The sequence below is a fragment of the Glycine max genome, chromosome 11 (genome assembly GCF_000004515.6).
Source record: "Glycine max cultivar Williams 82 chromosome 11, Glycine_max_v4.0, whole genome shotgun sequence".
In the NCBI taxonomy this organism is placed as follows: Eukaryota; Viridiplantae; Streptophyta; class Magnoliopsida; order Fabales; family Fabaceae; genus Glycine; species Glycine max.
This window is the reverse complement of record NC_038247.2, coordinates 37,799,537-37,825,450: the sequence shown is the minus strand read 5'-3', so window position 1 is coordinate 37,825,450 and position 25,914 is coordinate 37,799,537. Positions and strand designations below refer to the sequence as shown.

General features: G+C 32.1%; 5 protein-coding genes across 9 annotated transcripts; 4 read left to right on the top strand and 1 right to left on the bottom strand.

The window, feature by feature from the left end:
- The first annotated feature begins 404 nt into the window (after nucleotides 1-404).
- LOC100811436 (uncharacterized) lies at nucleotides 405-2,106 on the top strand. Of its 2 annotated transcripts, none has more exons than XM_041006929.1 (4): nucleotides 405-499; nucleotides 582-1,046; nucleotides 1,692-1,761; nucleotides 1,838-2,106. In XM_041006929.1, exons 2-4 carry the CDS (start codon nucleotides 711-713, stop codon nucleotides 1,864-1,866), a joined length of 435 nt encoding a protein of 144 aa, XP_040862863.1. In that variant the 5' UTR covers nucleotides 405-499; nucleotides 582-710; the 3' UTR covers nucleotides 1,867-2,106. The 2 variants fall into 2 exon arrangements, with proteins under 2 accessions (XP_040862863.1, XP_040862862.1); XM_041006928.1 differs by having other exon boundaries at nucleotides 423-499; nucleotides 586-1,046.
- A 2,495-nt stretch (nucleotides 2,107-4,601) lies between these two features.
- On the top strand, nucleotides 4,602-5,537 carry LOC100812505 (copper transport protein ATX1). Its single transcript, XM_003537451.5, has 3 exons — nucleotides 4,602-4,905; nucleotides 4,986-5,061; nucleotides 5,244-5,537. The coding sequence occupies exons 1-3, from the start codon at nucleotides 4,897-4,899 to the stop codon at nucleotides 5,381-5,383; spliced, it is 225 nt and encodes a 74-aa protein (XP_003537499.1). The 5' UTR covers nucleotides 4,602-4,896; the 3' UTR covers nucleotides 5,384-5,537.
- An 87-nt stretch (nucleotides 5,538-5,624) lies between these two features.
- Nucleotides 5,625-11,016, top strand: LOC100811954 (cation/H(+) antiporter 15). Of its 4 annotated transcripts, none has more exons than XM_041006925.1 (4): nucleotides 5,625-6,575; nucleotides 6,666-6,749; nucleotides 7,223-8,221; nucleotides 8,645-11,016. In XM_041006925.1, exons 1-4 carry the CDS (start codon nucleotides 6,540-6,542, stop codon nucleotides 9,854-9,856), a joined length of 2,331 nt encoding a protein of 776 aa, XP_040862859.1. In that variant the 5' UTR covers nucleotides 5,625-6,539; the 3' UTR covers nucleotides 9,857-11,016. The 4 variants fall into 4 exon arrangements, with proteins under 4 accessions (XP_040862859.1, XP_040862861.1, XP_040862860.1 ...); XM_041006927.1 differs by having other exon boundaries at nucleotides 5,625-6,749; nucleotides 7,223-7,396; nucleotides 7,679-8,221; XM_041006926.1 differs by having other exon boundaries at nucleotides 5,625-6,749; nucleotides 7,223-7,799; nucleotides 7,908-8,221.
- Nucleotides 11,017-16,468: 5,452 nt separating this feature from the next.
- On the top strand, nucleotides 16,469-18,853 carry PDH2 (prephenate dehydrogenase 2). The gene is made up of 6 exons (NM_001317578.2): nucleotides 16,469-16,694; nucleotides 16,878-17,202; nucleotides 18,066-18,148; nucleotides 18,239-18,308; nucleotides 18,394-18,468; nucleotides 18,579-18,853. The coding sequence occupies exons 1-6, from the start codon at nucleotides 16,519-16,521 to the stop codon at nucleotides 18,672-18,674; spliced, it is 825 nt and encodes a 274-aa protein (NP_001304507.1). The 5' UTR covers nucleotides 16,469-16,518; the 3' UTR covers nucleotides 18,675-18,853.
- Nucleotides 18,854-19,347: 494 nt separating this feature from the next.
- Nucleotides 19,348-25,692, bottom strand: LOC100810366 (protein RETICULATA-RELATED 5, chloroplastic). Its single transcript, XM_003538440.5, has 7 exons — nucleotides 24,903-25,692; nucleotides 24,284-24,413; nucleotides 23,188-23,715; nucleotides 22,151-22,258; nucleotides 21,494-22,042; nucleotides 20,425-20,538; nucleotides 19,348-19,683 (listed from the first exon to the last, which is right to left on the bottom strand). The coding sequence occupies exons 1-7, from the start codon at nucleotides 25,583-25,585 to the stop codon at nucleotides 19,549-19,551; spliced, it is 2,247 nt and encodes a 748-aa protein (XP_003538488.1). The 5' UTR covers nucleotides 25,586-25,692; the 3' UTR covers nucleotides 19,348-19,548.
- Between the last annotated feature and the right edge of the window lie 222 nt (nucleotides 25,693-25,914).

Genomic DNA, 25,914 nt, shown 5'->3' with positions numbered 1-25,914 from the left:
TGAATATATTTATGTTTAAAAAATTTCATTAATTATTTTTATGTATTATATTTATGATATTTACATAAAAATATTATTTATTTTTCCTATTTTTTATAACCCAGTAGATTTTAATAATGTTTATCTACCTTTTAAATAGCGCAACATTTTATAAAGCAAATATTTAGATAAAGTAGGAAGAAAAAATAAATTCTGTAAAAAAATATAGAAAATAAAATTAATTTTCATACGTCGTTAATATATATAAAAAAGTTACATCAACAATTAATAAAAAGTATAATAAGATATAACCGTAAGTAATTATTATGAAAATAACTTATTTAAATAATAGTGTAACTACCTGTGACTGCATACACCTTTTACTTTTCTTGAAAAAAAAAATACACCTTTTTATTGGTAGATTTGCAATCTTTGTCATTGCCAACAATTATCCTAGGCCTTTCAATTTTTGACCTAAGTGTGTTGTTTGTATCAATTGATCATCTTCCTCTTACCACAGGTAACACTTAACACATACCATGCACAATTACACACACCTTTGTTCTAAGGTCTAACTAACTCTAACCATTTCGACTTTCAAGCTAGATTGAGGTCTGAGGATAGTGATCTTTGTCTTCGCCAACAACATCGTCCACTTAAAAATAAAAAAGCCCTGAAATATCTGAACTTAAAAGCCACACTTTTATTTGTTGTGTGTGAGGTTTGATTTGATGGGAAAATATCTTGAATCTGCGGCGAGGTTGGAAGAGCTATCGCGGATTGTGTCATCTGCTGCGAAGCCCAATAGGTCAAAGGGAACGCTACCCAGATCGCCCAACCGTGTTGCCACTCCTCGAATTGCGAACCCAATTGGTGTTAAGGTCGAACCTGCGAAAAAGATGGAACCTTTGGAATGTCGGACACCCCTCGCCAAGGTTGTCGCAGATTGCTCCAAGCGCTGGTTCCAGGACACCCTCAAGGAGGCCAAGGCTGGGGACTCTGCCATGCAGGTTTTGGTTGGCCAAATGTATTACTCTGGATATGGTGTTCCAAGGGATCCTCAAAAGGTCTTTCCTTTCTTCTTCTTTTTTTTTTCTTTTCAATCTATGTATAATACTATAATTGATAATTGATTGCACACCCCTTCTAAAGGGTATGGTCATAGACTCATGTGAAGATATAAGTTTGGTTTAGTGATTGAGGAATGGTTAAAGGAGAAGGGAGAAAAAGAGGTCGTGGGTTCGAATGATAATTCTAACAAGACTAACAAACGAACGTGTGCCGATATAAAAAAAATAGACTCATATATATTATAACTTTTATCAGATTGTTGATATTTACTTAAAAAAAAATATATGGGCGAATTCAATTGCCTGTTTTGAATTTTTAATTGTGATTCTATTTTTCCTTAGGACTTGTGTGGATAAATTTCTTCATAGGCAAATGAAATAAGCTTCTTTTATACATGAGCTAATTTGCTAACTTGTAGAAGTTCTTTTGTATTATGGAAGAAACTTATTTCATTTTTCCTTATTCCTATAAATGCTTATGGAGAAGTTTATCCAAACAAAACCTTAGATTGCATTGGTGGATGGGACTGTTAGGGCATCAAGACCCATGACTGCAGTTAATTTGAATTATGTAATTGGTATGCTATTAGCTGCTTCTCAACTTCAGGTTACTGTCTATACTGTAACAAACTTTGTTTATAGGGGCATGTTTGGATTAGTAAAGCATCAAGAAATCGAAATTCAGTTTGGAAAGTGTGCGGTAAACGGCCAGGTAAGCTCTACCTTTTGTTTGACTAAAGAATTGCGGTTTTATGTGTCCTGATTGATCTCTATTTTGTGACATTCAGGATACAGAGCAAGCGATTCTGATTCATGAATTGGAGAACTAAGATGAATCTTTTCCTTAATTTGCAAGTATAACTCGTGTTTCTTCAAAGAGATTGAATTTCAATTTCAATTCTAGAGTATAGTATATGTGAACTTATTGTAACATCCAAAGCATAAGTCAAATTTTGTTAACTGACAATTGTTCAACAATGATGTCTCTATTTTTGAATTAGTTGTTATTGTGTTGTTCATTGTTCAGGAAGATGTTATGATATAATAACTTAAAACATCAACTGTGTGCCTTATTGTATGATTTATTTATTATGCCTAGGTAAGTATTGTGTTCTGTACTTCCTTTCCCCCTTTAACTTCAAATTGATATGCTCCTAGCATTGACCACTCTGCATCTAGGACTTCGAGAGTAACTCTTGCACAGACGCTTTAATCCATTCTCCTCTATTCTATGTGAGATCATAGCTACAGATGTTATTTTCTAATAGTCTGATGTCTGATTTTACATCACACTTATATTCCGGCAATCTTTTCCAGCCATCTTTCCTTTAGATGTGAGTTACTTCCACATGATAACCCTTCCCCTCTTGCTCTAGTTACTTGCACTGCCTGAATCGATATCAATTTTGTGCAATCGAGGAGGATAAACAACGAGTAGATTTATACCAATGAGGCATGAGTAACCATGTAAGTGAACTTGATATCACACTTTAACCCAAAACCTTAAAACTCAAGTTTATGGGTCTTTCCTTCACTTATATGGTGTTCAACCTTCCTATTCCTACATAATATGAGTTTTCACCTCACACTTGTAGTTCAATAGTTACTAACTAACATCTAGTTTACTTTGGCATCACTGCAATTAGTATGATAAGCTGCTTGAAACTAAATGTGTTCGATTAAGTTCATTTTGAAAAAATAATCACTTTTTTTTATCAGCTTCCTAAGAGAGTTTTTATAAAAGAAAAGCGAACATTTCCCAAAAATAACCATTTGCTAAACATTCACTAACTAGCAGCAGTTTAGAAGTATTACCAGTATCTTGGATATTTTTTTTTTGTCTTAATTCTCTGATTCATTAGAAAAAAGAGACTGATTAATTCAAAGTTTAGTCGAAAGATAAATAAAGTCTGTTAAAAAATTATTTTCGTTAAGAATCAAACTCGAATAATACTTGAACTATTTAACCTTAAATTTAGTGTGATATGATTCCATTAATCTGAAGGCTTAAAAGGTCAGGCAGCTGGGCACTGACATCTATTTTGTGTATCTCGTGTCAAAATCAATTAACACTTTGGATGCATTTGGATGAACTTATTTACAACTTATTTGGAATTATCTCATGATATAATTTCTTGTGTAAATGTTTGTGAAAGCTTATAAAATTAGTTTATGATCAGTTCATAAGTTGCTTTTAACTTATTTCTGTAAGTCCTGAATAGCTTATGAAAATACCGTACAACTTATATTAAAACAATTCAGCATTATTTTCTCTTCAATTTTAGAAATAACTTGTACAAAAGTGCTTGTATGATACACTTAATTAATAAGTGCTTAATTAAGATTTTTAACCAAACAAGCCCTTACTATTATCTAGTGTATTTGGGTGTTGCTGCAATCAGTATATAGTATATTAAGTTGCCAAGTACAATTGATAGTGTGCATTCAGTGTTGTGTCTTGTGTCTTTGAGTCAATTAATAGGATCACACTGTATTTAGTTACCATAAAAACTGTGACATATAATTGCTCTTGATAACAAATGCATAATCACTTTCTGGTTTAGGTTTTACAAATAGAAAGCTTGCATGCTATCATGGTTGTTGACAATCAGGACCAACTAATGGAATTAAGAGAAGTCTAGGCTGTGATGGCATTTTACGTTGTGCTATTGCCTTTTTTCCTAAATTCTTAATTTGCTTTTTTATCGCTTATTAGGTAAAGGGTGCTTTGTAAGTAATAAATATCACACATGTGGACATGACACTGTAGAAGAATTCATATTAATAATTGACTTGGGTAATTTTTGTGAATGGGTGTCGCTAACTCAAATATCAGATAAATGAAGAAAACTTGTCTTCATGAAAATAGTCAATATTACAAATGTTTAGAGTAACGGTATATATAATATATAAACCCAAAAAGGAAACTTATCTAATTCAAATGATTAATAAACTAAAGGGCATAATTTTTTCCTAAACTAAACTAACCCCATCAATAAAGAAAATAACTAAAAAATTATGCTTAAAATTCATTCATTTAAGATAAAACAAATAAAAAGATCATTTTACTGTTCTGATAAATTTTATAATCTATTATGTGAAACTCAATTAATAACTAAATAAAATAGTACAAAAGCAAACTTAAAAAAAATTAATGAAAGATTTTCACAATTACAAAATATTAAAATCATTGAATAGAGTTGTGCGTTTTAGCTATGCACACACTTAAAACATCTCTATTGAAGATGTTTACATGAGTTGTTTAAAATTAATATATATTTTTAAGTATTATAAGACCCGTAAAATTAAATTAAACACTTATTTTAACAATTTTAACATTAAAATATTTTTTATATTAAATACTTAAAGCTACTCTTGAAATTAAAATATCATAAAATTAAGATAAATAACTTATTTAATCAATTATGAATTAAAGATGCTGGTGCATACACGCATAATAATAATGTAATAGTAATCACGCTGGATTTTATGATAATTGAAGATAAAGATTTCCTTATTGTTTCATTACATATTCCTATCCTGTTTTGAGGCGAAGCATGATGCTTGCCGACCTCAATTGCTAATTAGGGGAATCCAGACACTCCCAAGTCCCAAACCTTAAAATAGGAATAAAGTTGCACCTTTTGTTCGAAATATTTCTTACAGAAAGTAAAAGCTTCCATAATTCACGTTAAGAATCCAATTCCATCTTGTATTTGCTCCATTTCACGCGGTTCCATAAATCATTAGAACCCCACTTCTCTTTTTTTCTTTTGTCTCTTTCTCTTCCACTTCTCATCTTTGTCCAAGCCTTGGAGTTTTACATACACCTCTTCTGCTTCTCCTCATGGCAAATGTAAGGCTTTTACTAACTTCATGTTTTCTGTTTGCAACTATGAGACTGAGAAGGTTTTTCTTGTTGCATGTTACCATCAGGTTGTGGAAGTGAAAGTCGGTTTGCACTGTGAAGATTGTATCAAGAAAATCCTCAAGGCCATCAAGAAAATTGAAGGTTCTTAATTTTCCCATCACCAAAAACACAATCATATTTTTGTGTTAATTAGTTTTTTCTTTTTATTGTGGTAACTGGGTATTGAAGATAGTGTCAACAGCTTACAATAATTCACCTTGTTCAATAAGTTGAATTAGACTCCTTGACTGTGTTAAGTAGTTTAAAACTTGTGTTCTTTGCAGATATTGAAACGTATAACGTGGACACACAGCTGAACAAGGTCATGGTTACGGGAAACGTCACAACAGAACAAGTGATCAGAGTCCTTCAAAAGATTGGCAAGAATGCAACTGCCTGGGAAGATGCTGAAACCAATAAGTGAATTTTTTTTTTGTCCGTAGGGGAATTGAACACTGTATCAGATGTTTTACAACACGTTTTACAACACTCGCACACCTACCCTGCTCAAGTTCCTGAATTAACCCCCTTATATAAGTGAACTTGTTTAGAATAGTACACTTTTTCTCCCCTCGAAACCTATCCTTGTATACTATAATCTATATATTGTGATATATATATATATATATATATATATATATATATATATATATATATATATATATATATATATATATATAGATATATTTGAACCATTGGATGATTGATTATGCCGTTGTTTAGCTGTTCTGAAGTTTCACTGCTTACTTTTAATGTGAGCTTTTATTATGTAAATTACTGACATGAAATCTCTATTTTAATTTTAATGAAAAACAACACTAAACTGCATATAATTAAGTCTTGTCTTTTATTTGAGAAATTTAATTTAGAGTTCTACTTATCAACTAATTTTTAATTAATTGATAATATAAATACTTAACAGCACATGAAAATTAAAATTTATTTAATGTTATATTCGGATTATTATGCATACATGTGGGGATAAAAATGAAAGAAGCAAAAAGTAACATGATCTGCACCACACGAAAATGAAAATGGATGATATTAAGAAGGTAAAAGTCGCAGTCTCTGATTGCTATCTAGAAATGTTGGATTTGAGACGTTGGATCCATCTATGACCATGCTGCAAACAAGGTTACACTTACACGTCCCTTAATTTCCTTTTCAGATAATCTAGCTCAAGTAAGCGTGGACTCTAGATTTCTAAGCAATGTAAATTGACAATATTAACTAATAATCACGATTCATTTCTATGGCAAATGTGCAATAGCTTTTTCATTTTACATAGTTCTGTGGATTTGCTAAAAGGTCTCTAGTTAATATCATTTGTATCCTCCAAAATCAAGTTGTATAATTATAGATATATATATTCCATGACTTTGCAAGAGTAAACGGCTGCTATAACCACCTTACTTGAAGGCAAACCGTTAAATATGTAAAATGCAAAATACAAGGTCAACCTCTTATTCTCTCGTGTATACTTGTTTTTTTTTTTTTCTCAAGGAAAAGTACTTTTATTTAACAATAACTACAATAACAACTAAGGTTTGTTTTTTCTCCCTTGATATTGGTTCACAAATATGGCCGCTGCATCTGAAATTGGAAACAAGTCAATGGTATGCCAAGATCCCCACAGTTTTGGTCACCTTGATATCTGGAAAGGAGGCAACCCATTAGAATCCCCCAGTTGTCTTCTCTATATGCAGGTCTCTTTGATGACCATGGTCACACAGTTTATGGACGCATGTCTCAAGTCACTAGGTCAATCCTCCATTGTATCCCAGATTATGGTAAGCTTTCTCTTAAGCTCATAAATTTTACAAGGTGTTTAATCAATGATGGTCACTATAATCAATGCTCTATAACCATCTAATTCTAAATATAGTGATTAATGACACTTACAAAAGCAACAAAAAATTGCATGCATATTATTCAATGAGCTTGACTCATGCTTTTGTAGTATCTAATAAATTTAACCAATAATAAAAAGTGTGTTAGAAGAGAAAATATTACATGGTCCTCGGTCACCATGGGACCATGGTTCAGTCCATCTTCACAAGACACTGAATCGAAATTTCCAATTTACAATAAAGGCAGATGAAGATTGACAGGACCATGTAATAATTATTGCGATAGTGTGTGTTGCTGCCACTCCTACCACCAATAATGGGAAAAAAAATGTTATTCGTGTATCAATTGAAAATAAAGTTCATTGCTTGCTACAAGAACCAGTGTTAAGAAATGATGCATGGTGACATTGCAGGGTGGAGTGCTGTTTGGGCCATCAATGTTGGGGAACAAAAAGATTCTGGGGCTAGCCTTATTTCCTACGAAGGGCGCTGTAGTGCTTGACACAGTTTCATTGTTTGGTCTTATGTTCTTCTTCTTCATATGGTGTGTTAAAATGGATATTGCCACATTAATGAAGACTGAAAAGGTGGCCATCACTCTTGGTATTTCTGTATTCGCATTTACATTGATAATCCCTACTGGACTGGCCTTCCTGATGATGAAATACATTGCGATGGACGGGAGCCTCGCAAAGGCACTGCCATTTCTAGCTATGTCGCAAACCTTAACTGTGTTCATTAGCATAGCAGTGCTCTTGACCGATCTCAAAGTCCTTAACACTGATATAGGACGCTTAACGATGTCAGCAGCAATGTTTGCTGATGTAGCTGGCTTTATCTTGACAGTGATTCTGTTTGCAATACTGCAGGATCAGAGTGGTAGCTTTGTGAGACTAGCATGCATCCTTCTGTCCATAGTTGGAGTCTGGCTTCTTGTTATATTTGTAATGAGGCCAACAATAATTTGGATGGTAAAGCACCCAGGTCGAGGTTCGGTTAATGAAATCTGCCTTGTTTGCATCTTTCTCTTAGTTCTCTTATCTGCATTTGTCAGTGAGTTAATTGGGCAGCATTTTATAATGGGACCTATACTTTTAGGCTTGGCTGTTCCAGAAGGGCCACCCATAGGAACAGCTTTGATGAGTAAATTGGAGACAATCTGTACGGCATTTCTTTATCCAATCTTTCTCGCTGTTAATGGACTGCAAACTGATTTCTTCAAAATTGATAAGCAGTCTCTGTGGATTGTGTGTGTCATTCTGATTGTCGCTTTCTTTGTAAAGATTGGTGCTGTCATGTTGCCAGGATACTATTACAATCTACCCTTGAAACAATGTTTTGTCATTGGCCTCTTTCTAAATGGAAGGGGTATAGCTGAGCTTGCCACTTACAATATGTGGAAAAGAGGCAAGGTGTGTATGTGCATCTTTTTCTTTTATCCATGGAAATTAAAGATAGTGTTAGGAGTTTTACAATAACTTATACACTCAGATCAATTAACTGAGTTAGACCCTTTTAGTGTATGCATGTGCATATGAGATCGAGAATAGTGAACTTAATTTCAATACGAAAAACCAAAATTATCATTTTTAAAGTATATGGATATGGATTATGTTGAGAATAGTCTCACATCGGATGTTTAACAAACATGATGAGTGCTTGTATAGCTGGGTAGGCCACTCCCTTATAAATTGGTTTTTAAGGGGACCTTTCAAATGCCTATGTGCACTATAAATTTAATAAATTAAAACCAATGTTAATTGAGGGACATTTTACCCTTGGTTGATTAACTAAATAACTAACTAACGTAGTCTAAAACTTGTTGTCTATGGCAGTTAATATCGGAACAAGAGTTCGCTTTGATGGTGGCCTCGATTATAGTAGTAAATTGTATCCTAGTACCACTCATAAGATACATATATGATCCTTCAGAACTATATCAGACCGGAAAAAGATGCACAATTCAGCATACTAGGCGAGATTTGGAGCTCCGAGTGATGGTGTGCATTCACAACAACGAAAATCTCCCCATGATCCTGAACCTCTTAGAAGCATCCTATGCAAGCAGAGAGAGCAGGATTGAGGTAACAGCATTAGTCCTAGTGGAGCTTCAAGGAAGAGCCAGGCCTATCCTTTTTGCTAATCAAGAACAACCCCATGATGAGATGCGCTCAATGTCTTGCAATGCAAGTCACATTGACAATGCATTGAGGCAATACGCACAACAGAACGAAGGATATGTATCTGTTCAATCCTTCACTTCAATCTCCACCTTTGAAACCATGTATGATGATATTTGTAAAATCTCACTAGACACTGGATCCAACATTTTGATCTTGCCATTCCACAAGAGGTGGGAAATTGATGCCACCGTTGAGATTTCTCATAGGACCATCCAAACCATGAACATTGAAGTCCTCGAAAGGGCACCATGTTCTGTTGGAATTCTAGTTGATAGGGGCATCTTGAGTCCTTCTCCTTCACTCTTGATGGCTAGAGCAGCATTCTATGTCGCTGTGTTCTTCATCGGCGGCCAAGATGACGCCGAGACATTAGCCTATGCTTCCAGAATGGTTAGGCATGAATGTGTGTATGTAACTGTGGTAAGGTTCCTTTTATTTGGACAGGAAAATTCTAAAGATAGAAAACGTGACAGTGATCTTATAGATGAGTATAGATACTACAATGCGGGAAATCAAAGGTTTGAGCTTATGAATGAAGTGGTGAAAAATGGGATAGAGATGTCAACATGTATTAGAAGATTGATAGATTATTTTGATCTAGTGATGGTGGGAAGGGAGCATCCAGACAGTGTTATTTTTCAGGGACATGATCAATGGAGTGAGTGCCAAGAACTAGGGGTAATTGGGGACATGCTAGCATCACCAGATTTTGTGACCAAGGCATCGTTGTTGGTTGTGCAACAACAGAAAATAAGAGGGACGCTTGTTAAACACAATGTCAATGCGAATCCAGTGCCTAATCACAGAGATCAGCTCGTATATGATATTCCAAATGATACAGTGGACAAGTATGACAGAGTGTAGATATATTAAATCCACAATGTTACTTTCGACAAAGCAATGAAAAAAGAAAATTGATCACATATGGATGATACTTAATACTAATTATTAACATACCAAAAATATTCTTCGATAAAATATTTAAAAATTATTTTTTTAATAAACTATTTTGAGTAAGTGTCAAAATATAATTTTTTGACAAATTATATGGTGATAGAAAAAATGAAGATTTGAAAAACAACAAGACAATAAAAGATATCAACAATAAAGATTTAAGATACAAGTTATCAAGGGTAAAGATCAAAAACAAAAATCATTAATGGTGAAGATGATGTTACTATAAGGTATTTGAGAAGTTATGAGTAATTATGAATTATTGTCTGTAAATACCAATTTGTATCATTGTAATAAATGTTGAACCATGTATCATCCTCGTATCTTTTTAAGTTCACGCGACGCTCATAAGTCTACGCAACATTTATGGATTGACATGTTAGAACAATATTCTCAACCAATATTTAAATTCCAATTCTTATTTTTTTCTAAACCCTTTACTTTTTTCTCATTCTTTGTTATTTCTCGAAACTTTACTTTTTTTCAATATCTATTTCTTTTTGAACCTCGTCGCTCTTTTATTTATAATTTGTTTCAACGATCCATCTTTGATATTGATAAAAATTTAACATTAACTCATGACGAAGAGCCTACCAGGAGGATAAAAGGCCTTTAGAGGAAGAATTGTCTCCTTCCTTGAATATACCTATGAGATTATGCTTGTGTTAACATTGAGATTTTTTTTATTACTGAAAAATTATCTTCGTCGAAAGATTGAGAAATAGTCTTTTAATAGACTATTTAGACTAAGTGTCAAAATATAATCTTTTGGCTAATTGTGTGGTGATAGAAGAAATGAAGATTTAGAAAGCATCAAGACACTGGAAGATATCAACGATGGAGATTGAAGATACAAGTTATCAAGGGTAAAGATCGAATACCCAAGTCATCAACGGTAAAAATTGAAGACAAAGTCATCAATGGTAGAGATCAAAGATTAAAGTCATTGCCAGTGAAAATTTAATGGAAATTTATAGCGGTTATGAGTAGTTATAATTTATACTTTATAAATATAGAACTTGTATGTTGTAATAAAGAGAATTGATACACAATTATTTAATTTCTCAAAACATCAACACGCCTACATCAAAATTAGCACATGTTCAATATATTATCATGTATGTATTCAGTTTCTTAATTTTATGAATTCATGTCAGTTTTACTGTACATTTCTACACCCTTAACTTTTTTTAATTTTTATTTCTTTTCAAAATTTTACTTTTTTAATCCTTATTTTTTATTATTGTCAAAATTACTTACAAATTAATTACTAAATTGAAAATACTTTTATCAAAAGTTATTCTATTATCTTATGAATTATAACCTTATTATAACTAAAATGAATATATTTATCTAAATTATTATCGTAATTTACATTAAATATTAAATAATTCTCCATTAAGTTAAAAACTAAAAATTTATTTGTTTGACTAAAAAAGACTGATAATAAAAAATTGATGTCTCACTTTTAAACATTTATTTCTTAATAGAACAATTCATTAAAAAAAAATTACTATCTTAAAAATATTTTTTTTTCAAAAAATATATACAATTTTACAATTTAATAATTTATTAATGAAAACAAACACAAATTTCACGATTAATACTAATACGTTGTCCTCACTTAATAATTTTGAATTACAAAAAAGACGGAAATGGTACTAATAACTTCCTTAAAGGTTCGAAGAGGCATAGATATGGGAAAATGTGATTTCATTTTGGAAAATACACGCGTAACCAACTTTGCTTGGTATTCAACCTTACGGGCATGTAACGAGGAAATCCCCTTAATTCTACTAAAATAAAACTCAAAACAAGGAGAAAAAAGAAAATATAGATAAAATCCTTAAGCTACAAGTCTAATCAGAAAAAAAAAATGATCCAGAATCATCAAATGTTTACAATCCCAATTAATCTCTTTGTAACACGTAATATTAATTTTTTCGTAAATTAAAAAATCCAACTACACGTTTTGTAAATTTGCAGAAATTATATATACATAATAATCTCAAATCTCAAATCATAAAATAATTTATCAATTCTCTTCCACAGAAAGGTTCAAACTGCACGTCTTCACAAGGTGGATTCCTTAATATGTAAACTAAAAAGTCTTTTAGAAGATGCTAAGCTGCTGAAGCAAGCCAATTTTTCGATAAAGCAATGATCATGGAAGGCTATACTTGGAAGGAAAGTACCTGAATTTCTTGGTAAATTAAAGCAAGAAATTATGTAAACTAAGATAGTGGCGTCACGAAGCAGCATCTCTATTTTATGTGTCAATTTATGGTGCGTATTCATGTCAAATAAAAGAAGAAGAAAAAATCTTAATGTGATTCCACTTTGTACCATTTCATGCTGTAATTGAGGGGTACACAAGAAGAGAACCTAAATCGTTCTCGTCGAATAATACCGATTCGCCAAATAAAAAAAATGAATAAATTATATTGGCAAAAAAAAAAATTACACTTTAGTTCCAAATTATTTCTTACTTTAATTTACTCGCTATATATATATATATATATATATATATATATATATATATATATATATATATATATATATATATATATATTTACTGTACTAATTGTTAAAGTGAAAATTATTATAATCACTTTGAAAACTGTTGTTAATAATCCTAAAACCTTAATTAAATAATGGAAAAGATGGAAGTTTATATAATGATATAAAAATATACACATAGGGTTTAGTGAGAATAATAAGGTATACAAAAAAAAAAAAAGTTGAGGAAGTGCGAAACTACGTGAAGATGAAGGATGGAAATTGGTTAAGTTAGATTAGGTTAGACTTTATAAAACATGCATGAGTTTGATTTTTTTTTTTTAAGGTTCGAGCTTTAGTTTATTTAGTTGATATATATAGATTTCATTTAAAAGACTGACTTGAAAGTCTCTTTAAAATACATAATAATGAAAATGGATTAAGTTAGATTAGTTTTTTTTTTTCTTTTTTACTGGAAGTTAGATTAGGTTAGACTTTATAAAACATGATGAATTTGATTTTTTTTTTTTAAAAACTCAATGTTCGAGCTTAATTTATTTAGTTGATATAGACTAGTTTTAAAATTCTGACTTAATTAAAAGTCACTCTTCTTATGCATTCTAACTTAATCAGTTTTTATTATTATTATTTATTAGAGGGTTAGATTAGGTTAGACTTTATAGTTTGATTTTTTTTTTTAAGAAGTAAGGTTCTTGCTTAAATTATATAGTTGATATAGACTACTTTCAAAAGTCTGACTTAAAAGTCTCTTTAAAATACATAATAATATAACCTTTTACATTAGTAGTTAAATAATTGTCTCTAAATAAATTAATAAATCAAAACTCATATACAAGTTATTAAGTCTTAAAATAAGTAATATATATAGTATTAAAACATTTCAGTGAAAATCAATGAAAACTGTCTCTATTTTCTCACCTATTTTTATTAATTACTTTATTCTCTCTCTTTTTTGTTTCTATCTGCTTCATCTAGCTATTTCTTTCTTACCGAATCGTAAACACACTTTTGAGCCGAAACAATCAAGTTGTTTAGGAAACTAGCTTACACTTTGGTGGTGTCTAGTGCTAAGTTAAATAAACTTTTTTAAAAATGGTGAATTATTAGGTGAGGAGCCAAAAATGTCCCTCACCTATGTGGGATTAAAAATAACGATTGCATATATTATTAAATAAATAAATAAATAAATGGCTAAAATTGAATCATTCCCTGTATATCATGACCAAACAATTATTTTTAAATTCCTTAAAAAAAACAGTTATTTTTAACTTCACATGAGCTTTTTGGACCCATCTTAAAACTCACCTTAAAAATTATATACACTTATTTTCTATTAACTTGATTAATTAAAGATTAAATTACTCATTTGATCCCTATAATTTAATGATTCTTATATTTTTAGTCCCTAAAATTTAAAAATAATCTTTTTAGCCTCTATAGTTTACATTTTAATTCTTTTTTTAAGTCCTTATAATTTGAAAATTATAGAGACTAAAAAGTAAGAATCATAAAATTAAAAAGATTATTTTTAAAACTACATGGACTAAAAGAAAATTAAAATATAAATTATAGGAATTAAAAAAATCACTTTCAAATTATAAAGACTAAAAAACTAAAAATTATAAAACTATAGCGAACAGAATGAGTAATTTAATTTTAATTAAATTAATAGTTTAGTACACATATGCAAATTAATTATTAGAAAGGAGTTATTCTAAAATATTTTATCAAATTAGGAAGTTTTTGTCTCGTTATCCTAAAATTGTTACATAAATCGGTAATATTTAATGCCACAATTTTTTAGAAGAAAAAATTGGGCTGAAAACCATACAATGTCACATGGGATGCATTAATCAAAGTAGCACTTTCTAAATCATCAACTTAGTTAGTGGCTCTGTCTGTCAAAACTTAGTTAGTGGCATGCAGCATGGCGTACACAACCATTTTTTTTTTCTCTTAAAGAAAGAACAAACCATATAAATATCATGCATGAGCTGATGTCGCGCCACCCTCAACGCCTAATATTCTTTAATAAAGATTTTCCTTTTAATTTCTTAACTTATGTTTATTGAACATTAATTAACACTTTTTATTATATTAGTTCTTTTATAGTAAGTATTTAATTTAGTTTAAAAAAATCTTAAATTTTTTTAATCTTTGTTATTATTTTTTATTTTTAGTGCACCATTAGTCGAAAAAAAATATGCATCAGTCTAATTCTTAAAAAAATAATCAGTGACTCAAATTAATTCTTAAAAATCTAAATTAAAATGAATAAAGAATCAAAATGTTTTACATTTATAACTTTAATTCAAAAAATCATTTGATATATTTTTGTTCAAAGAGTAAATTAAGTGGGGTGATTTTTGTAGATTTTTTTTATTGTTATAAGATAATTTGTTAAAAATAATCCTACATCAAATGATTCATAAAGTGTTTATATAATTGGGTAGACCATCCCTTATAAATTCATTTTTAAAGAAATCTTTTAGATAATTTTGTTACACTATGAAAATTTAACATGATATTCGAGACTCTAATCTTTATTCTGACTAAAGAAAGTTCAGAAGGCCGAGAAAGTCTTGAAGCAATATTTGTTGTCGACCGACCATACATGTCGTGTCTGAGACGTGTACGTGTACCTTCCTTAACTAAAATATATGACAATTAAAAAGTATTTTTTTGGGACACGCTAAACCAACTTCGCAATTTAAAAAGTACCACCTTCACTAACGCAATGTTACGTGGCCATCAATCTATTTTTTTAAGAAAAAAATAAGAAAAATAGTATTTTAAGTTTTAACCCACTATATAATACATAGATTAAAAAAATTAATTTATAAAATTAGAATTTATAATAAATAAATATTTTTAAATATATAAATTATATTTATATTCATAATAAATAACTTATATTAATATAAAACTACTTTTAATTATTGTTTTTAAAATATTAAAATTTAGTTTAGAAACACGGATGAAAAATATATTGAAAGAGATGAAAGGTTAAGAATTTTTTTTTAAATATTCTTATTAAAAATATCTTCGTTGGTACAATAGTTTTTAAGAATATTGTCATTTAAGATAATTATTCTAATTTATAAATATAAATGATTTCATGTAATACTAAAAATTGTTAATCCATAGCGAAGTGGCAATACTTCCTTAATTTGGTAAAAATATTTCATAAGTAATCCTGTTTTAATAATTAACTTATAATTAATATCGTCCTATCCTCGTTACCTTTCGTTCATTAAGCTTTAAGAACAAATTTAAGTTACGCATCACTTTGATTAGCTTTTAGAAGAAGTTAGAGATTAAGAAACCATTGTTGGGAACTACTAAAATGATTATCTTCTTAAATTATTTTATAGAGACTAAAAAATAAATAAATAAATGAAAAAAATATCAATTTTATAAAATTAATCTTATTAATGCATTTATAGATTTTATTATCTGGTCTTAATAATATTTTTTTTTTCTCAAATTGTAATGAGACCAAAGAAATATTGTGTAAAAGTTACTAATGCGTTACACTTTCAACAATCAAAATATTCCTGTTCTGTTCAATTATTTTGTACAGAGGGAGTAGTAATTTACTCTTTCAAAAACGTATTTACTTCTTCTCTAATTACCATTTTTATTTTTAAAGTACATTTTTTATACATACTTTAGTGAAAATTTTACGGCAATTATTCCTGTTCTGTTCATTTTTTTTGCTGAATATTATTAGGCTTCCGTGTCTGTTCATGTAAATATCGTAGAAGATAATTGTATTTTTTTCCCTTTTCTTTTTCTAAAACAAGAAAAGTGTGAGGAGGAATCATAAGAATTAAGATGCTATATTTAAAGTTCCTGAGTTGGAGCTTTAAAGTACAAATAAAAAAAATAAACGAATAGACAAACTATTAAATTACTAGTAACCTAAGCCTTGAACCTGACGCAAGCGTGTATGGCAATGGACAGAGCAGCATTAAATAGGCCTCGTTACTTTCAAGTTTCAACCTAATTGAGCAGCGAAAATCCTCTGATACTGTTGTTTTCCTGAAACTATGACAACCATGTCAACCTCATCCTCTTCCCAAAGCCTCAAAATTGGCATTGTTGGATTCGGCAACTTTGGCCAGTTTCTGGCCAAGACAATGATTAAACAAGGCCACACTCTCACAGCAACTTCTCGATCTGATTACTCTCAACTTTGTCTCCAAATGGGGATCCATTTTTTCAGGTAAATCAAACCAAACCAAACCATACCATGCATGAATACATATATACTTGATCCATCACATACAATCGACCAGTAATATAATAAAAAAAATGTATATAAGTAAAGAACAAGTCTATCTTGTGAAGTTATGTCTAAAGGCAAATTCTTAGACATTCCATGATCCATATTTCAAACATTGCACAGGGATGTCAGCGCATTCCTCGCCGCAGACATAGATGTTATAGTGTTGTGCACATCGATATTATCGCTATCCGAGGTTGTAGGGTCAATGCCACTCACTTCCCTGAAGCGACCAACGCTCTTTGTTGATGTTCTTTCTGTGAAAGAGCACCCAAGAGAGCTTCTACTACGAGAGTTGCCAGAGGATTCAGACATACTCTGCACGCACCCAATGTTTGGTCCTCAGACTGCCAATAATGGATGGACAGATCACACTTTCATGTATGACAAAGTTCGGATAAGAGACGAAGCTACTTGCTCTAGTTTCATCCAAATCTTTGCTACTGAGGTAGGTTAAATGCCTTTAGGCCTGTTTGAATAAGGTATAAGTGTTTTTAAGAATTTTCTTACTGAAAATATAGAATTTTTTCGGATAGAGAAATTTTTAGAAGTTATCAAAAAGAACTTTTAGCCTATATCCAAACAGGTCCAATATTGTCAATACCCGTCAATGACGAAAGAAGAAAGAAACATTTTTTTCATTGGGCCAGGTAAATTGTGTTAATCAAGACGGAAGAAACAGAGAGGGTGGAAGCTAAGTAACGTTAGACGTTGAGTTTGCATTTGATAAATCAAGATATATGATATCTATATTGGGAAAAATATAAGTATCAGTCTCACATCTATTAGAGACAAAATGGTCAAAATAGTGTATATAAATAGAAACAACCATCACCTTACCTTAAAGTTGGTTTATGAGATTAAATTATGCCTAAATTCAAATCTAAGATTGTATCAAGGCTTATCAACAGATCACTTATCTTACTACCAAATCCAATAATACTAGTCGTGAAGGGGTGTATTATCGACTATAGTTAAGACTAAAGTAGTGTATATACTTGGGGAGCAAATCTCATATCCTAAGTCAAGTGAGATTAAATTAGGTTAAAGTCCAAATTGAAAGAATCTAACCATACGATCCTACAGCCAAGGTTATAGAACCTCAGGGTCATTACTGAAAATAAATGTTTAGTATACAATTCAATCTTAAATTCTCCCCTGGAGCGAGCTCGAATAGATTCTTCATAAGTTTAGACCATTGTTGCTTGGGTTTACAAAAGAATCACAAAATTCAGTTATGAATGCCTTACATTTATGACTCATCCCTGGTAGATCTATTTCACTGTGTTTTGTTACTTTTGTATTAAGCAGGGTTGCAAGATGGTACAGATGTCCTGTGAGGAACATGACAGAGCGGCTGCTAAGAGCCAATTTATCACACACACAATTGGCAGGTATGCAGCCTCCTTAATATCTAATAAACGAATAGAAAAGCACTAATGTAAATGCTCACTAGATGCAACTTTTGGCTGCTTCTTGATCAGGACATTGGGAGAAATGGATATTCAATCCACACCTATTGACACTAAGGGCTTTGAGACACTTGTTAAATTGGTAAAGAGTTGTCAACATTTCCCCCAGTTCCTCTAAAAGTTTTCCTTTATATGTGGTTATGTAACATATGGAAAGTTACTTGCAGAAGGAGACTATGATGAGAAATAGTTTTGATTTGTACAGTGGATTATTCGTGTATAACAGATTCGCCAGACAAGAGGTAATGGAACTACCAGCGAAATGCTTATTTACTTTTAAATTCCTTTTTAAAGCATTAAACCAAGTACCTCAAGATAGACTCATGAATTGTGAATTGTGAAAAATATGCAGTTGGAAAACCTTGAACATGCCTTTTACAAAGTCAAAGAAACGCTGATGATACAAAGGTCGAATGGGGAGCAGGGTCATAAAAGAACCGAAAGTTGATGCATATATATTTTATAAGATATTTTCTTTAATTATCAAATTCCTCCTGTAGTTCCAATCATAAATTACTCACATTTCGGTTTTCTAGTACCAAATTGAAGTTCAAACAACAAACCAAAGAGACTGGTTTATGTTCAATCGCTTGCGATAAAAATGTTCCCGGGTTCTTATCCCGAGCATATTATTTGTAATTTCACAAAGTTATATATATATATATATATATATATATATATATATATATATATATATATATATATATATATATTTAGCCGCCAATGCCTAAAACCATTTAAGTCCAGTTTGGTTCTCTGAATGGATTCCCTTAATTTCAAGCCAAATCTCAACTACCTCTTCATTTCCAAATAAATAAATCAGTACACTACCAAGTACTAAGTGATCCTGTGGGGTCTTGACATGAACCTCTTTTCAATCAATGTATCTACAGAGCATCTTTTGGATTATAGAGAAATAATGTAAAACTTTTAACCAAATGTTACTGCAAATCTATAGAAAGTTCATTGTTCCATGATAAATTGCTAATACTATATAAGATGTACAACTGCTGATTTCTTATATCATTTTTAACAAGACTTACCAAGAGATATATATCCCTTAAAGCCAAGAGTACTTGCGTTGGTTTCGATTTGAGACACCTCTATTTATTCCACTTACATTTAAAAATAAAAATATTACATTCACCAAACTATGAAATGGGAAATATCAAAAACGTATACAAGAATAGTATAAAATTACCAAGAAAACCAGATTGTGATGAAAACCAGAACCTATTCCTTTGTGCCTATTTTACCAGCTTTTCAAGAATAATACAAAATTACCAAGAAAAAAAAAATGTTGCAACCTAATTTCACCGCATTTATTTTTCTATCTCATCAATGCTGGCTTCTTCTGTTTCATTGCACAAAATTGCAGCAGGATTCGGAGTATCTGATGTTGGTGACTCTGTCTTTCTAACTTGTAGGCCAGTAAAGCGCGCTAGGTCAATCCATTGCTGCAGCAATTCACGAAAATAACAAATTTTAAAACAGAATTATACTAGTCAAATTTTGAAATTTATGTGCAGATGAATAATTCACATAAAACTGAATTATACTCCATTGGTTTTAAAACAATTGCTACTCTTGATTCTTGAGGTTTTAGTCTGTTTCAAATTATGTCACTTTAGAACATAGAGACGACATTGCTTTTTTGTCTTTTGGTGTTTCACTAACTAAAATGAAAGAGCAATAACGGTGGAAGAGGATAATATAGTCAAATTTCTAATAAAAAAAACTCTATTATTAATTCCTCAAGACCTTATTAGAAATGCTAATGAGATTCCTTAAGACTCTTGTTAAGCGAAAAAAATAAAATGTATTAAATGAAAAGTAATGCATTACATGTTGTACTTTTCATAAAATGCTCTATATTTTTTGGCTTAATTATACTTTTGGTCTTCTTACTTTTTCAGTATCACAAATTTTGTCCCTCTATTGTTTTTTCCACAATTTTGATCTCTAATTATTTTAATCATGCAATTTTGGTCTATCAATTAACTTAACATCCAATGTTCAATAAATGTGCTGACATGGCCGTGCATTAAAAGCCACATGTTAAATATTAGATGTTAAGATAACCGATTGTAGTGTTCAATCATAAGTAAATGAAATCCGCTTACTGAAGAGATTGTTAACATTGAGCATTGAAACTGAACAAAAGCAGATAGAAGATAATAAAAAATAAAAAAACTGACCTGGGTTCCCCAATACGAATTTACTGTCCGTGCTACAAAAGAAAGCATATTTACAAAGAATGTTTGAGAAGCAAACTGTTCAGAAAGCCGATGCTCCACTACCCCAGCAATTATCTGCTCAACAAAATATTATAATTTCCGTATTAATACAAAAGAACAGACATTATGGATGCATATTTATTGAATATGATATAACCAAAGACGTAGTCACAGAAGAATCAAAATCCAATTTTAAAAAAGAAAGAGCCTCAAATAATTATTCAGCGAAGTGCAGATGAAGTAGAAAGGGCAAGAAAATTACAAAATCAGATATAATAGATATTATTGAACTGAGTATTTTTTTTCACTATTACTTTTAATGGCATCCAGGGTTTATTAACATAATATTTGGTTGGAAAATAATGGAGGGGAAGGAGGGCAAAGATTTGGAAGGAAAGGGAGAAAGGAGGGGAGTAAAATCCCCCTATCAATTTGGAGAGGAGAATTTGGGAGAGGAGAAAGTTTTACACTAATTAGACTAAACTATCCTTAATGATTTATCCTATTATGAGGATATAATAAAAAAAAATAATATATATATATATATATATATATATATATATATATATATATATATTTTCTCTTTTATTTCCCTGTGAACCACACCAGGTGTTCCTCCCCTCTACTCCCTTTATTTGAACAAAATAGATTGTAGAGGATCCAAAAGCATACCACATTACTGTCCAATCTTTTCTATTATGCTTGCTACCCACCATCTACTTCAAGCAATGCCTAAGTGGTAAGAAAAACATAGTATACAACTAGTTATTCAAGACACAGCTGGTCAAGTCCTGCTTTCAAAATGTCTACATGAATTTCCAAATTGTATTTCTCTGTCCGGTTTTAATATATATAGGAAAAAATTCAAGACATCACATAATCAACTATTGAGTATTGAAACATAAACCATCAACCTGACAATATAGAAGCCTTCATTTCCTACAGAAACTAGGTTCAATCTTCCATAATGTCTATTGTTACATATTAGTTACAAAGAAAACTTTATGCAACAGACAAGTTCTCTACATACCTGATAACGGAGATTTGCTGATATTCCAAGAAAGCATGCATATATAACTGCAGTTTTGAGTATTGGTGACCTCATAATCCGTTGTTCAGTGACAACTGCTGGATTAAAGACTTTACGAATTGCATATAGAGAATTTGATGAAGCGACAGCTCCTATGCTTGAAATAAATCCCACACTAGCAAGTTTTAAACCACCAAATACAACTGATGCAATCCTATGATTGAGATTCCAGTTTATCCCTGCCGGATTCTTTTGAAATGCATTGTCCGGGATGGAGCCAAGAAGTCCCATTAGAGAACCAATGTTGTCGGGTGCTTTCATCTCATCAGCATATGAAAGGAATGACAAAGTTGGTGCAGGAAGCCACACTGTAAAGAAATCAACAACTGATCCTCTGACGGTGTCCGTAATAACATAGTCAATCTCTTGGAAAAAGTTTTCTTTCCTCTTTTCATACTGTGCCAATAATGTAGTTGTTATCGATATAGCTTCTTCTATGGCTAATCTGTGCAAGAATTTGGGATCTGCCAACAATCTTTCCCTGAATCCCTGTATTAAAAGAACCAGATGGATAGGTAAGAATATGAAGGGAACAAAGTGATGAAATTATCTCGATTAAAAGCAGAATAAAGGTTTCGTTTTCAAATAAAAAATTACCTGGAAACGGTGAGTGAGTTCTGAAATCAGAGGATACTGCTCTAGATCAAAGAAGTTCTGCAATACCTCTGGTGATACTAAACCAAGATCAATTCCCTTTTGAAGATCCTGAAATAGAAAGGAAAATATTTCCTATGTTTACAACCAATATCGGCACACAGTATCCTGTCTAGGGCATGCACATAAAAGAGTAAACAGATGCCTAGGAAAAAGAACTAGAAAGTAGAAACACACTAACTACCTAATCATCAAATGCAAGTATGCAACTAATGCATGCCAAATTATAGAATAGAGGTACTTTATTTTAGGAGAAAGAAAACAGAAATAAAGACCTCATTATCACAATTCACCCATTGGAAAGTTTTTAAGTCCTTAAATTATATATTTCTGTGCAATGAATCTGACCTCAAAAGGAATATGAATTTAAAGGAAAATAAAGATAGCACAAAGACAGCACTACAAAATTGTAAACATTCAATTGAAATCCCCCACAGCAGTAGGTTGAGCTGCATAATTTATGTCAATCAATAAAATGCAAAACAGAGATATCAATTAAAGAGATAAGGACCCATTTGTTTAAGCTTTTAAAAAAAGTACTTTCCTTTACATATTTTATGTAGTTATTTTATTTCATTACAATAATTATAAAATATACTTTTTATTATAAAAAAGTACTTATAATTTTGACTTTTTTTCAGCTAATACTCAAAGTAGCTTCTGAAAATAATCATATAGATAGATTCTGATTTATTATTAAAAAAAATGAACAAACACACTAAGAAATTTTAGAAGTGATTTTTCATGAAAAAGGTTGAAACAAGTGGGCTCTAAAATGCTCCTGAAATGCCAAAGTTAATTTCATACAAAAAAAAATAAAAAATAATAGGTACTGACACAAGACACCTAGTAGCATAACAACAACAAAGTCTTATCCCACTAGGAATGAGAGGACAAAAAGGGCTAAAAATTGGAAGGAGGGTCTAAGGAGCAAGAAGAGTAACAGTCAAGCAAATTAGTAACTGTAATTGTTGGCTTACCTGTGGGAGGGCATCTCTCCTCTGCCCAGCAGCATTCATAACCCGAGCAATCTCAGCACGGTCAAAGCAATTTCTACTACAGGGTCTGGCAGCAGAATACCACAAAAAATCAGCAACAGGAACTTCTCCTTCTCTGCGAATGAATTGTCTTTCAGGGTCAAGTAATATAACTGCTTGGTTTTTCTTTTGTATTTTTCCTGAAATTCTTGCTGGCACTCCAGTTCCTCTAGATCCATATGTAACATGGCTTGCACCAGTCACAACTATTAACATACCAGTGACCCCTCCATCAAGCACATTTTGCAAGATAATCTGGGACATAGAATACTCATCAACTACTCTAGCTTGTGCAGAAAGGTATGAGCTTGGACCAAAAGGAATAGACAAATTTTGAGTACTATCAACTGAAGATCTGCGTGAGATAGACGTAAAGCCAGATATGAAGCCTGAACCAGCTGGAGGTGCATATAGTTTACGTTCATCCTTTGTAAGCCCACGAATTCCTTCTGCTTGGACAGTTCTTAAGATCTGTTGATGAGAAAAGTTCAAGTATTAATTGTCATCTTTATGTGTCTTGACCTAACAATACAAGAACTGAGCCTAATCCTACAAGGTGGAGTTTGCTAGATGGATCAATTGAAAACTTTTAGCTCTATCAAAAACCAAAAATTGCAATAAAGTTTCTCGGGTTGCCCTCTACCCTTTTTAACAGATTATATTTCCTTCTCATATCTTGACATGATCAAACCACTTGAGGCAACTTTTCATAATCATATCCTCAATTTTTTTTAAATGTTTTGTTTAACTTTTAGTTTAATATGGGAGGGAATCTTTGAGGATTATGAGTTTATTTCCAACTCAGGGTCTGTCCTTTGTAGATTAGATTTTTCTAGGCCTAACACAATCAAAATCCTTAAGGGCAACTTTTTACAGAACCTACCTTTTGCACCTATTGTAAGTTAATTTGGCAAGTACCAAAAGTATCTACTACACTAACATTTTCCCCTTGCTCCTAATTATAGCCACAACCATAATTTTCAGAGACAAAATAAACATTTGAAAGATCAACATTAGTTTGGATGAAATTTATGCATACCTTCAGTGGTGTACCACAAGCAACAAGACGAATTCCATTTTCGTGACAGTAGCTCAGAATAGGTTCATACTCTTGCCATCTTTGAGGCGGCCAATGTAGCGTGTAAGACTTCAAGGTGTCTCCGTCTATCCTGCCATGAAAGTCAAGTTTCAGTACAAGTAATGCAGAATTGTGGAAAGTAATTCTGACTAAGACAATAGAACTGCAGAGTTTAACAGAAAATAGTGAGCCAGAAAAAAGATTGCCAGACAGAAATTGGTTGCCAACAAAAAGTTCTCTCTTCTATAATTGTTGATTGAAATTTTGTTAATTTAGCTAACATGACTTTCTACGGCCACAATTGCGGTTGTAGACACTTGAATAAACTTAATGTTGCGGGCAAAATCACGTTTTATTGATGTCATACGGTTTTAAAATCGGTATGTGACCGTGATTTGGGCGGCAACATCAAGGTTTTTAAATTGGCCGCGACCGCGATTGGCATCATCAATGTTCGCGATTTGCCGCAATATCAACAACATTTAAAAGTTTTATGTTAAAATCGAATTTGAAGAGGTTTAACAAGTAGGTTGATGCAAGAGGCTAAGCATTAATCAGAATTTGAAAGGCATTGTTATACTTCTTATCCATATACTGATTGAGCGGTTCCTGAAGATTAGCGGGGAAAACTTCAAGAGCCAGAGACAATCGTTTTTCCTTCACCAAACAGCGCCTATGCAAATTCTTCACAATCTCAAGCTCCAATTCCCTATCGTCTCGAACCGGAACTTGCTCTGCTTCACCTAAATATACCACTCGAGCATTCATCAACTTCTCCCATATTTTTCCTTTCTCTTTCCCTATCGCCAACGGTTCTCCTATCACCGTCGCGTCGTAAATCCTCGACGTTATCACTTCCTCCTCTTCTTTCTTCTTCGGCGGCTCCTCCGGCGCCGCCGGAGCCGGAGCCGATTCCGCCGCCTTCTCATCCGCTCTCGCCGTCGCCGTCGCCGCCGAGAGCAGGATTGACGCGCCGGCGACTAAGAACGGCGTCATCAGCACGCCGCGCCGGCAGCTCCGAGCTCGAGTGTCACCATCGCCGTCGGAACCGCCGGGATTCGACGCCGCGGTGACGCGACTAGCGTGGCGGACGGAGAGGTTGATGAGGCGGCGTTTGGATGTCGAGACGCGTCGGAATTCGAGGCCTCCGGCGGAGTCATGATGAGGCTCCGATGGAGTGGCACGTGCGGCAGTGGTGCCGCGGAAGCAAGGCACGTGCGGGAGACTAGTGGCGAAAGAAGAAGCCGTAGTGTGGGGCTTCATTAGTTTCGCTTGAATCAGGGCTTGTCATCAACCGCAAAGGTTTAAGTTTTCTCAGATCACTTTTTCAACTTTCTTTCTGCCACACAAAACATGTAACATTTATTTCAGCCTTACAAGATTGTATTAATCATTATGTATTTTTTTATATAAAATTATTATTGTGTATTTTGGAAAAGTTTTTTCTTTCAAATATTCTTTTCTTCCTAGACAATTTCAATTGAACATGATTAAATACTAAATTAATAAAGAAGACATGTTTTTATTCCCAATCAAGGATATCCCAAGTCAAAAGATAAATAATCTTTTTGAGGTATTAAAATTTGTTTCAG